This window comes from Aythya marila, assembly GCF_965140915.1.
Source record: "Aythya marila genome assembly, chromosome: Z".
In the NCBI taxonomy this organism is placed as follows: Eukaryota; Metazoa; Chordata; class Aves; order Anseriformes; family Anatidae; genus Aythya; species Aythya marila.
In genome coordinates, this window is record NC_139080.1 from 56,793,946 (window position 1) to 56,807,095 (window position 13,150).

General features: G+C 43.6%; 1 protein-coding gene across 2 annotated transcripts in view; it reads right to left on the reverse strand.

Moving 5' to 3' along the window:
* CHD1 (chromodomain helicase DNA binding protein 1) overlaps nt 1–11,610 on the reverse strand; it is a 53,179-nt gene extending 41,569 nt beyond the window's left edge. Inside the window, exons 1-2 of one of the 2 annotated variants that reach the window (XM_082784390.1) lie at nt 11,216–11,610; nt 9,224–9,428 (exon numbers count right to left, since the gene is read on the reverse strand). In XM_082784390.1, the coding sequence (XP_082640516.1) occupies nt 9,224–9,276 (53 nt within the window). In that variant the 5' untranslated portion in view covers nt 9,277–9,428; nt 11,216–11,610. The remainder of the gene's footprint in view (nt 1–9,223; nt 9,429–11,215) is intronic. The other variant, XM_082784389.1, reaches the window with a different exon arrangement.
* Between the last annotated feature and the right edge of the window lie 1,540 nt (nt 11,611–13,150).

Here is a 13,150-nt window from a genome sequence, read left to right on the forward strand (position 1 = left end):
TGTGATTCCATTCTCAACCCTGTACTTCACATAATTTCACTAAATCTCATGATAAACATTCAGAAGGCCTCTTTTAAGGTTCCTTGTTTAACAGTGAAATACTAAAAGCCACAGACTATTGGGTCATTTACTTCCTGCTGCTGTAAAAATTGCTGAAATAATGCACAGAAAGCAATATGGTGACAAACTAACACGCATTCCTTTGTCAGTAGATACTGCTGAAAGATGCATAGAAAATAATCATGAAGATTTGAAGACACAAACACTGGAATGAATTATACAGAGTGCAAGTTTGCTAGATGTCTGGATGAAAGTATAGATGTTTCTAACATCTCATCTCATGGATTCTGTTTCAGTGATGAAATACATTAACTACTTTTTTTGAGAACTACTAACGGAAGGATGTACCACAGAAGACGTGTTCTCAAAAGTAAATGAACTCCTTAATAAAAATAATGGAAAAACTGTGCTAATGTAACCACTGACGGAGTGGCTGCTTTGACTGGAATAAAACAAGGATTTGGTATAAGGGTTATAGAGATAGTACCATACATGAAAATCATCCCCTTTATCAACTACAGGCAAGCCATCACAACAAAGAATTTGGAGCTAGAACTGCACAAAGTGCTGAAGGATGCCATTAATGTGGTTAATTCAATGAAAACAAGACATTACAACACTTTGTAATGAGGTGGGAACTGACCATAAAAAATCTTTTGCATCACAGAAAGCTTCACTAGCTGATGGGAAAGTGCTTAAGTGTGATGAATTTAGGCTAGTTTGTTTGTTGCATAATGAGCGGTCACCAGTACTATGCTAACAAGCAAAATCTTTGAAGAATGTAACACTTGCGTATCCCTTCAGGGTAAAGGTGAAATTCTAACAGTAAGTGAAAAAGCAGCTGCTTTTTGAAAGGAATTGATGCTATAGAGAGCATTTTGAATACAAACGTCTCAAAATGTTTCCATTATTATGTGATGATATAGTGGGGTGCATTAGGAAGGCTGTTGCCAGCAGTTTGAGAGACGTAATCCTCCCACTCTACTCAGCCCTGGTGAGGCCACATCTGGATTCTGTCGAGTTCTGAGCTCCCCAGTACAAGACAGACATGGAGCTGCTGGAGACAGTCCAGTGGAGGACTCTAACGATGATTAGGAGACCAGAGCATCTCTCTTACAAGGAAAGGCTGAGAGCTGGGCCTCTTCAGCCTGGAGAAGAGAAGGCTGAGAGGCGACACAATCTAAAAAGAAAATATGTTTACTTTCTGTAAAACATCAGAAGTTAACAAGTAACAACTGAGAAGCATTTCACTCTCTTTGCTTTTAAATTTGACTTTAAATTTGATGCTACATTAAAAAAAAAACAAAAAAAAAACTGTATGACAGCCAGTTTAATTGCACTAAAGAAACAGGACCTAGGTTCTATAATAAGGATGTTAAAATATAAGTTCTGACAGATAGTAGCTGTCAGGTACTCATAACACCTTTGTCACCTTCCTTTCCACATTTGTGGGCTTCTTTAATTTTCCCTGCATTTCTTGTGGCATGGTCTACTACCAATTCCTTCTAACTAAAGAGCGTGAAATATTATCTGATGTAGTCTAAGCAGTGTCCATAATTTTTCTAATTTTTTCTCACAATCAGTAATGCTCATTAGTGCAAAGTAGCACTGCTGACCTCCACAAAATTCATCACCTGAACTGACACCATTAACTACTGAGATTCTGGTATCAAATCCCTAGGAATAGGACACAAGGATCATTAACACATTAACACTGAAATATTTCCTCAACTCAGAATACTGTTATAATTACCTGTTACCTAATGCTGTTATGCAAATAATATCTCAAACAGCAGCTCTGGTTTTCTGCTCATCAGCACTCCCCTTGCTTGAAAAGAAACACAAGTGCCCTCTCTCTCGCCCCCTTTTCTTCCTGTACAGCCCAGGGTCATTGCCTTTGCTTAATATGCTTTTATTGGAAACAGTTCAGCAAAAGGCAAAAGACAACGCCATACTCACCATGCTGTAGACACCTGAAGTAGCATAAAAGAAGGGTTTGGGTACAACACAACCAGCTTTTTGCATGTGCACCTGTATCCTTTTTTTCCCCTCTTCCAAAAAATCCTAAATGAAACTAGAAAATAGGAGGAAATCTCTGCTATCTTGCACCTAGCGTAAATTAGAACACTAATGACTTTTCCTTACCCTTTCTGAATATGGTCAAGACAGAGACTGTGCTGGACAATCCAGAGTCATAGCCTGCTTTCTTCTTTCAACTCTTTCCACAGAAAAATCATCCATACCTTACACATAATCAGTGAAAGAGGCAGCATACAAGGGTTCACTCTCAGTTGACTTTCTTCTGGGTTTGTCAGTTTACCCTAACCCACTCTACATGCTACTTCCCTTTGCTCTGGTCTTGCACTGCTGACCTCCTAACCAACTCTATCCTGTGGTCTAACTTGTTTTTTTTTTCCTACCTTCTTTACTCAGGAAGGCGCTTCCAAGCTACAAACATCAACAGAAATTAAAAACACTATCAAGACTAGAATATAATATGCTCATGGAAAATAACAGGGTTAGGCAACAGAAGCTACAGAACAGAGGTTCTGTTAATGTAATCTCTAAAGACAATATTCATTAACTTTAACTGCAGAAGAGCATTTGTGCTCTTCCAGGCACTTAGCTCCGCTACTTAAAACCGAATTCCTGCTTTTGTAAATCTCTTTTTTAAATTTAAGAGTCTTCTACCCCTTGCTCCAAGCAAATTATAGGTATTACTTGATGATAGATGAGTAGGGGCAACAGTAAAATGAAAACAGCATCATGTGATAAAAGGTATTCCTTAGTAAGAAATCATTCATTACATACACTGTACTTTGTTCTACTGAAAAAAAAAAAATAATAAACAAAGACAGCAATACACAGGGTTGCACAAAACAGTTACTGGAGCATCACAGGAATATGAAATAGAAGCAGGTGTGATAAATAAAGCAATAATGGCGTTCTTTTTGGTATTGCTTGAGTGAGACTCCTTCTCTACTATGCAAACAAATCACAGCAATGACGACAAAGTGAACACATAGCAATAACCTGCAGTAGCAATTGTATACATTAAAAATGAACAGTGTATTCTCACGATAGAATTTCTGTGTGAAAAAGTATAGTTTCATGCATGCTGACAAAATGAGGTCAAGTTTATAAAGTGTACTTTTCAAAGTATATAGTCAAGAAGCCTCTCTCACCCCTCGTCCTTGAGTCAACTAACTGCATTTGTATAGTATCAATGTCATATCTGATTTGGTGTGGAAGTCTGACACTGTGACATTTTTGTTTGTTTCTAAAAACACTAAACAAGCAAACAACAAACAAATGAACGAAAACAAAACACACTGTCTCTAGGTACATCCAATATATTTAAGCAAAAATGCATCCCTAAATGCAGTTATTTATTTTCAAACTACTTTGCAAGAAAAAACAACACAGCTTACTCAAAGTACAAGACTGAGTAATTTTTGCACGTGTTTTTTACCGGCTAATTTTTCAACCACCCCATAAATATCTGTGAAATGAAACTAGAGAACGCTTTGGAGAGATAACAGGCCTAAAAAGACAAATCGTTAACACCAAAACAGAATAAAACCAAGTATTGTGTCACAGAGTCATTAGATCTTTTCAATACCCTTACATTTAGCTTCAGTAGCTTACCCCTTAAAACAAGGTCCATCTGATATGAATGCACAGTGAGAAACAAAGACTGCTAATTCACAAACAGCACTTGGAAGCCCTGTGATGAAAAGCAACACAAATTATGCTGCAAAAGAACTATCTGAGCATTCAGACCTCTGTGTGAGGGCTAGGTTAACAATGGACCCAAGAGACAACAATTTATCACTGCTGATTTAGAGTGCACTCATTAGGTTAAGCTTCCTTAAGAGAGTCTTCTGTTTTAAAAACATCAGGAAACAGAGTATCAATTTAAGCAAAATAAAAGTTCAGTGAATTCAGTGAATTCATTGAAAAAGTTCAGTGAATTTCTGCAGGGTCTACCAAAAACATGTGAGATGATGGTGGACAATTATTTTTTTTATTTATATAAACCAGAAGTTGAAGGAAGACAAGCAATTAGATATAAAAAGCCCAATCAGAATGAGCAAAAGTAATGTTAAATGCCAAAGTTTTAAAACTTAAAGTTCACATTTAAGTTTCTTCAGGGAAATGTTATCTAAGAGATTTAAAAAAATAAAACAAAACAACAACCACAAAACCACTTGTACTCAATTTGATTTAGATGCATAAAGAAGAATTACCTTATTCATCAATACCAGTAGAAAGCAAAAGGGACAATAAGTACAAGGTTCAGTCAATTAAACATTATTTCCTGTCCTCAGCCACTAGGAAGCCCGAACTCAACTGTATTTCCTGACAAATGCCAACAACTCAAAGGATAATAAAAGATACGTTTTATTTGTACATAGTCCCATAGCCTCTCTCATGCCACTACTATAAACTTTCCCCAAAGTAAAGGTATCAAAATTGTATTCTCCATCCACCAACTTTCACCTCCGTGAACCACATCACAAGCCTTTCTCTTAGAGCCACAAGTCAGAAATATTAAGAGCACAAAGGATTTCTGGGAATGCCTCACAGGCAGGAGGAGCTATCAGTGGTTCTCCAGGCCAGTTAGGTTAGACAATGACTGCGACATAGTAAGCTCTGCAGGGGTCTTAATGTCAACTCTACACCACATACACAGTGAAAGCTGTACTGTGAATTTAGAATTTCTTCTTTAAACTGGAAAGGTTTCCAGAAAAAAGAAAAAAAAAAAAAACAAACACTTTGTATTTGATATATATTCTGTCTGAACTTTTTAAGATAAGCAAAAAAAAAAAAAAAAAAAAGGTGTTTAACTTAGATTGGGATACCTTATCATGCTTTAGTATGCTTTATTCCACAAAAGATAATTCTTGATAGAATGGCAACTTACTAATCAAAGAGCATATTACTGGTAATAGAAGAGAAGCACTTACTGCTTGCCCTTCACAATTAATTCTACAAATAGTTTGCTTATCATTCGAGAATTTTTGTTGATCTCAGAATTTTCCCGCACTAAAGTATATCTTTACATGCAGTTACAAACTCTGTCTTGCTATACACACACATTTTCCTTAATACTACCTATTAAACTTCTACAAAAAGGGAAAGGAGCAAGAGGGGGAAAAATCTCTCCAAACACATCTGAGGACTATCTGTTTAACTCCAACTTATATTTCTTAAAAGTAAGAATCTGGAACAGTGGTTTTTAAGGTATGAATTTATACAGCAATCTGAAACCTGTTGACAAAGTCTTTAGTCTTTACTTACAGATCTTTTGTGGTCCACAAACTACTACATGCATGAAACTAATTAAACCAACAGAAATCCCTATCTCCTGTTAACATAAGCTTTCAAATGTGTAAAGAACGGTAAAATTCTTTGGTGTAAGCAGCTGGTTACTGGACTGCACACCAGCCAGCCACCTTCCAGATAAGCTGCCCTGAGCACATCACTTTCAGCCTACAAAGAAGTAAGGTCTGCCCAAGTCCTCCATACCTTGTTCTACAGGAAACATAGGAAGAGCAAAGAGACGGGAAATCAGATTACTATTCAATTAACACCGATGTTTCACTTTCGCAGTCCCTGTTCTACCTGGAGCTTGTCTTGCTGTTCAGGTATAACTGCCCTTCCTTGCTGATTAAGCTTTCTTATTACTGGGTAACTAGTATGCATTTACTTGTATTCAAGTTTGCAATGAGAATGCTTTCAAGAACACTACACAAAAAAATGCATTGCCTAACTTTAAGACTCAGCTTCTCAGAGAATTGCCATTAAGTTTTTACATCTAAACTCACCTGCTAACTGAATGAACAGTACCTGTAGTATTTTACCTTGAGCTACTTAAAATATTCCATAGTAGCGATTTCAAGTGAAGAAGAAGCTGGAGAGTAGACTCTACTGTGATTATCACACAGAAATCAGAACATCAAGCAATAAGATTAAACGATAGTGTTTATCTTAGTCTCAACCTCGATCACATGTGGTACTAGAACTGAAACTGATTTATAGCTTCACAGGTTGCTAACGTAGGCAAGGAAAATCCAAACAGTGCCCAACTTATTCAACCATGAAAACACGAGAGATGCACTTTGCCACCTGTAGCAAAACAGAAATTCAGGCTCAGTACCTACGACAACGGAAAGTGTTCTGCTCATCTGCCAGATGAATATACACAGCAGTGGGAAGGAGAATAGCAAATCAGCCGTTTCTTTCACCCGCTTCAGAAATGCATCCTCTTTACTGCCAGTCGCATGGAGCAGAAGACAGCTACCATTCCTTACCACGATGCTGGCAACGTATGAAATACATGTATAAGGCTTATGGCTGGTCCTTTCTCCAGCCCTCCTAATACTGACAGTTCTACAGGCTTTCCACACTTTCTGCAAATCAAGGTATTTCCTTAAAACAGTATCAAGCCAAATCCATGAGGCCTGTGTGTCTTTGTTAATAGTCTGGATCCAGTGCAGTTCTTAACTTTGCAAAGCAGTGCTGGCGGCTCCCACAGATCAGGCTGTATTTCAGTGACCAGGGTTGTCACACCAGAATGACAGCTACGCAAGTTTACAGGAGACATCAAAGAGGGGAAAATGGACTTTACAAGTATAGTATGTATCATATTTGTAAACTGAAACAACTTTTAAACATTTGTTAGTTATCACCAATGCTACTGCTTGGATTATCACTATATTCACCTCCACATCTTCCTTTCTACCTATTCTTGAAACTTTGATCTTTGCAGTTTCTTCACAGAAGCAACTCTCAATTGCTTTCTCATTTTGCTTCTCTCCCTAGTTTAGTTAAGGAAAACGCACTAAGCCCTGTACTATTTTACCACTGATCTTCCATTCTGTAGAATTCACACTTCCAGATTTAAAAGTTAAAGACAGCAACACTTCCCTGATTACAGATGGGCATTTGTTTGCAGTAGGTTGCAGTTGACTTAGGCATTTTCCTTTCTATTACAAAAATAAAAATATTTAGAACTCTGGAAAGTTATGAAGATGACAAAAAAAAAACAACACACACACACAAAAAAAGACTAAACAACAGAGGGAAGTCAGCTTAAGCTATCCCATAAGTGGCAAACTCCTTTTGCAATAATTATTTTAATAATGGAAATAGGGAAGAAAAAAAGGGCTCCATCACTTAAAATTGAAAGTTTTCATCTTTCATTTACAAAAACAAGAGTTTCCTGATGATACATAGCAAACGTGATTAGGCTTTCCAATACATGCCCATGAAACAGGCTGCAGTATTAATAATTGATACAAGTCTAGCAACAACAACAAAAAAAGTTTTCACAAAAAAAAAAATTCCATTTTTAAAGATGGATTCAGTAGCAACTTTAACTTGAAAAACTAAGTCTTGTAACGACCAGGTTTCAAGTACCAGGAACGTTCCTGATATTTACTTGCAACAAAGTTGCTGGAAGGTTTTTATGACTGTTACTTGTTTTAGTCTTATGAATTGCTACAGATTTTAAATAGCCTTGGTATTTATAGGCAAAGTTTAATATAAAGTAGTTTTCCTACTTATCCTTGGCAAGGTGGCCTGCCTGCTTCATATAGTAAACAAATTACACAAAAATTCATCAGAGTCGTCTCCGATAAATTAATGTTTGAGGTCTTAGAGCTCAGAAGACCAACCTTGCTCACACCATCTTTTTTGTTTGTGTTCCCCTTCTCATCTGACAAGGCTCGTTTTATTTTATTCTTCAAAGTAACCAGCATTATTTTGCCACATACTAGAAGAAACTACAAATTAATCCACTAACTAGAACAGTATCATCTTTACTAGAAGCACAAATCTTCAAGAACTACGTATTAAAGAGTACAAATTATTCACAGCATAGAAAGGCTATCATCTTTCTAGAACATTACTTCATGCAACAGAAAGCTTGAAACAAAAATACCCAGAAGTTATTGATGTTTGTCTAGTTTTACAGATCATAGGTGTCTGCTGAATGTCACCTGAACACTCCTCTCTTCCCTTGCTTTCCACTCCACCACTCACTGTGGTGTGTGCAAGCTTAATGGCCAGCCAGTGCTGACAGTGGGCAATTACCTCCTTCTTGCATTCCTTCACCTGAAGCAATAATTCAGATTTCTGTCTCCTACCTGAATGGATGTTTCCATAATGTCCACAGAACTCAGTTTTCTTTATGACCTTTGACTTATGGAATCAACTAACAGGCTGTGATCAGAAAGAGGGGCAGAATCACAAATGGCGAGGCTAACAGCAAGGTCACAACCATCTTGTAGAAGAGAAGTCTAAAAACACTTTTTATTATCAAGTTTGCCTTGTTGTCTTAAAACTCCAGCGTTTACCACATTTCCAGTTTTAGAAATCTGAACTTCTTAGTGCAGGAGACTCTTGTTAAACTTTACACTGTTCTAGTAAGAGAACTTTTAATTCCACCCCTACAAACTGTCTGCCATCCTGCACAGTGACAGGGAAGTTCTAACTAGGGTATTCCAACCAAGTGAACATTCCACACATGCTAGAGGACTACTATTCAGTATCACTCCGTATTAGAAGCCTGGCTTTTTTGATTGTTTGTGTGTGTTTGTTTTTTCCAGATTAAAAAAACAGCTGGAAAATTGGACTTCCACTTTGGAAAACAAATACATAGTCCACATTTTCTGTAGTTACACTTTGACAACACCATGGAAAAGGAAGCCTCAGGAAGTAATACATCTCAAAAGCTAAAATAACAGCTTACTACTCCTGCTTTAGAGACAGTCTAGCTAAAGTTTTATGCAACACAGATTATGTATATGCTCCTTGCACTTTCACAGACTCCAGCTTTACTTTATCTGTCCAATCCTGTTTCAGCTTTTGACACTTTAAACATTTTGTTCCCTTAAAAGCGTAAGGCTGTTCTGTTGGATGCTGACGCTGCTTTTTTTTTCTACTTAAGTTTTATTGTATAAGTTATCAGCATAATCATTACAATTAGTAGTTGCAGCAACGTGAACATAACATGCAGATTAAGTGTGGCCAGTCCTCCTAAGTCTGGTCTGCTTGCTAACCAGGAAGCTTTGGCACAAAGTTCAAATGTAAATCAGTTTTAGTAAACAAAATACACGAGAGTACACATCCAAGAATAACTGAAAGGAGTGCTTACCTTGACTCTCCACTGCTGTTTCTTACACTTTCTTCATCACTGTGCCCATTCATTGTAAATATTAAGAAGTTTAAAAGATAAATAAAAGTCCACTCAGGTTACAAGGTGGATGTCAAGAATCCACTTCCTGGTACTGTACGTTTTCCGGGTGATATGTATGGTCTACTGTTCTCTGCAAATAGTCGAGTTTTTTTTCCCCAAATACCTAAAATGGTAAAGAAAAATATTAACAAAATTTGAAATGAGGTTTTCAACTGAAAAAAATATCAAAAACAACTTGCTGTGCCATGCTAATACTGAAAGGGAGCATCTATCACATTTGATATTATATCTTTTTAACCGAAAAATAGCTTTTTGTGTTACTCATTCCTAGTTGTTTATCACCATTTCTCATCTGAAAAGAAAATCTTTCCTGATGTCTATGAAAATTAGAAATGATTCTTCTCAACAGGTCTTTTTGTCAGCTGCACTTAATTAAAAAAAATACAGAAAGAACCAAGATACACAAAATGCACAAAAGGAAAGACCTGTCTCTTTTTTTGCCCAACTGCAGTCAGATCCCAGCATACAGGCCCTTATGTGCCTTTATGTAACTTCTCATTGACACTACTATAAAGATGACAGCTCTGCTGAACCACCAGCTGCAGAGCATGAAATGTTATGGAAATGAACCTCTCTTCAGCATTGTAGGGCAAGAAGAATGGTTTACTGTTGTGTCTGCACCACACCTTGTGGCATAACTTTTGCCATAGTTCTGACTTCAGGAAAAACTCGATGTAAATTGTTGTGGAAAGCTGCCTCCCTAAACATACAGGTAAAGAATAGAGACGTTAAACGATCTGCTGAGATCTGATCAGTAAGATGCATTTAGTGCAGGCAACAACCGCAGTGGAAGCACTTCCAGATACACACACACACACACACGTTTACATCCAGCGAGGGGGAAGAGGCAGGAAGATAAATACTGCCCTGTTAAAAACAAAAAATAAAATATAAAAATAATAGAAAAGACTGAACTAAATCAAGCCAGCCAGCTCCCACAGACGGCACATACGAGATCGCCTTAAATAATCCGATCGCTGCAGCATCAGAGGCACCCGGCGAAAGTTTAGGCTTCACGGTGCACCGGCTGCGCGCACACAACTGCCGGGGACCGCCAGATAAAGCGCAGCACCTCCCGGCTCCGGCGGCGTGGAAGCCACCAGGGGCTCGCCTGCGGGCTCCCTGCCCCGCGGCGCCCTCCTCGGCCTGCCCCAGCCCCACCTCGGGGCCCCGCTCACGGGGGCGAGGCGGGGAGGGAAGGAGGGAGAGTGGAGGGGGGGGGGGGGGGCGTTGGGGCAGCCTCGCTGCGGGCCGGGAAATTCCCCGGGCTCACGCAGCACCGCCGCAGCCACCCGGGGCCACCGAACAAAGGCGGTGACGGACCCAGAACGCTCGGGAAGGGGCCCGGGGACCCCCGCAGCGGCGCCGGGGCCCCGCTGCCGGCTGCTCCCGCAGGAGGCCTCGCTCCCCGCCGCCCGCGGGCCCGGCGCTGCCGGGAGGCGCCGCCAGCGGCTTCCCGCGGGGGCTCCGCCGCTCGCCGCGGGGCCGCCCCGCGCCCGGCTCCACCGGCGCTGCCCTCCCGGCCCCGGGGCCGGCGGCGCGGCCTGCGCGGGCGCCGCTGCCGGCGGCGGCGGCTGCCGGTCCCGGCGGCGTCTTCGAGGCCGCCGCCGCTGCCCTCCCCTCCACGCTTCCCCCGGCGCCCCCCATGGCCGCAGGAGCGCCAGGGCCGCGCTCCGCCGCCCGCCCGGCCGGCTCGGCACGGGCTCCCCCCGCAGGAACCTGCGAGCGCCGCTCGACCCCGAGCCGCCCGGCCCGGCCTGCCCGCTCCCTCGGCCGGCGGGAGGCAGCCCGCGGGCCCCGCGGCCGGCAGCCACCCGCTGCCCCCGCGCGACCCCGCTCCGGACACCGGGGGGGGGGGGGCGGAGGAGCCATGGCGGGGCCGCTGCCTACCTGCGTGCAGCCGGCACGGCGCGGCCAGGCCAGGCCTCGCCACGGCCCGAGCCTGCGCTACGCCCCGCGGGGAGCTCGGCTCCGCGCCGCAGCCCTGGGTCCCAGCCGCTCCCGCGGCCGCGGCGGGGCCTGCGCCGCCGCCGCCGCTCCTCCCGCTGGCCGCCCTGGGCCGGCTGAACAATGGGGCCCGGCAGCGGGCAGGGAGGGGCGCGGGGAGAAGCGGGGCTGGGCGCCGCTCCGGCTCCGGCTCCGGCTCCGGCTCGGCTCCGGCTGCGGCTCGGCTCCGGCTGCGGCTCCGCTCCTCAGGTCCTGCCGACCGCCGCCATCACGCCGCCGCTCCGCTCAGCCTCCCCCTCCCGCGGTCGGATGGAAACCCCGGGCGTGATGTCAGCCCTGCGCCCTGGGAGCGAGCGGGAGGAGGAGGAGGAGGAGGAGGAGGAGGAGGAGCGGGAGGAAGGCGGGGAGGAGGAGCCCCGGCCGGGAGGGCCTGAGCACCGCCACCGGGGCCGCCGCAGCGCCTCCCCTCCTCGGACGGGGGACGGGGACGGGGCCGCCGCAGGGCGCGGGGCCCGGCCCGGAGGGACGCCATGGTTTTATTATTATTTTTTATTTTATTTTATTTTATTTTTTTATTTTTGTGTTCGCGCCAGGTTTTTTTGCTGTGAAAGTCGCGGCCCGGGAGCCCCCGGGCGCGCTTCTCGCTCAGCCTGCGCAGTCACCGGCGGTGTCGGGGCGTCCTTGGGCAGGCTTGGCTGGAGGCAAGACCTCCCTCCCGCCCTGGCGCCCGCGGTCTCGTCGGGGAGCCGCTCGTGTTCCTTCATAAAAATAAACAAATAAATAAATAAATAATAACAAATAACAATCGTGGAAGTCCTGCGGGGTTCAGGGCAGGGGCGACGAAGGGCCGCCGGGCGGGCGCTGCGCCGCAGGCAGCAGCAGGGCTCCCTCCGAGGCCGGGCACCCGCTGGAATGAGGAAGCGGAGCGGCTCACCTCCCCTCCGCGCCTCGGCTACACGCCTTGCGCCTCCACGCCGCCACACCTCTGCGGGGCTGCTGCTGCTGCCGGTGCCAGAGCCGGGCATTTCTTCAACGCCCTGCAAAAGAAGTCAAGGTTAACACGAAAACACAGCTGGCCCATCAAGAGAGGGAAGACTAGAAAGAAAGATTCTGGCTGCCTGGTTGCAGTAGAGCAAGGTGGTTCCAGTAGCTGTCGAGCTAAGTCAAGCTTGAAGCGCTGTGTTGGCCAAGGGCCAACATCTGAGCCACAGTCAGTCAGCTGGAGACCTCTTGGGCCCATGGCTTACCTCATGGTTGCCCTTCAAGGGTGAGCAAAGCCACGCGCCTCTGTGCTTGCTGGAGGGTGGACTGCCAGTGCTCCTGCAGCCCCTTCAGCTGGATGGCTGTGGTTTCCTGGACCTGCTCCTTCAGCTCACCACATGGATTGTGCCACATGCACCAACTCTGAGAAGCAGCAAAGGCTAGATGAAGCATATCCACCAACCCGTCTTTCAAGCAGCTTAGGACAGTACACCAAAATCTCAGGGGCTAAAGGCAGAATACATACACATATATATATGCATATATATATACATGCATATACATGTATATACGTATATATATATATATATATTCATATATTCATATATATATATGTGTGTGTGTGTGTGTGTGTTTTTCACCCCTAGATCTGCATCTTAAAAGATGCACCAGGAACTGCCGGGTCAATAAAATGTCTTCCAGGTCTACAAAAAGGCTATATCAGACTCTTTTGCTCATTGAAGCATTTACGTCTGCCTAAGTCAGCTGAAAGAAGAATATTTTTGTGACAGACAAGAATGCTGCAAGATCAATGGACTGAAGTTTCAGTTCAAGTGTCAGAATGGAAATAAATTTTAAATCGAGGTAATTAATTAAAACAGCAACAACAACAAGAAC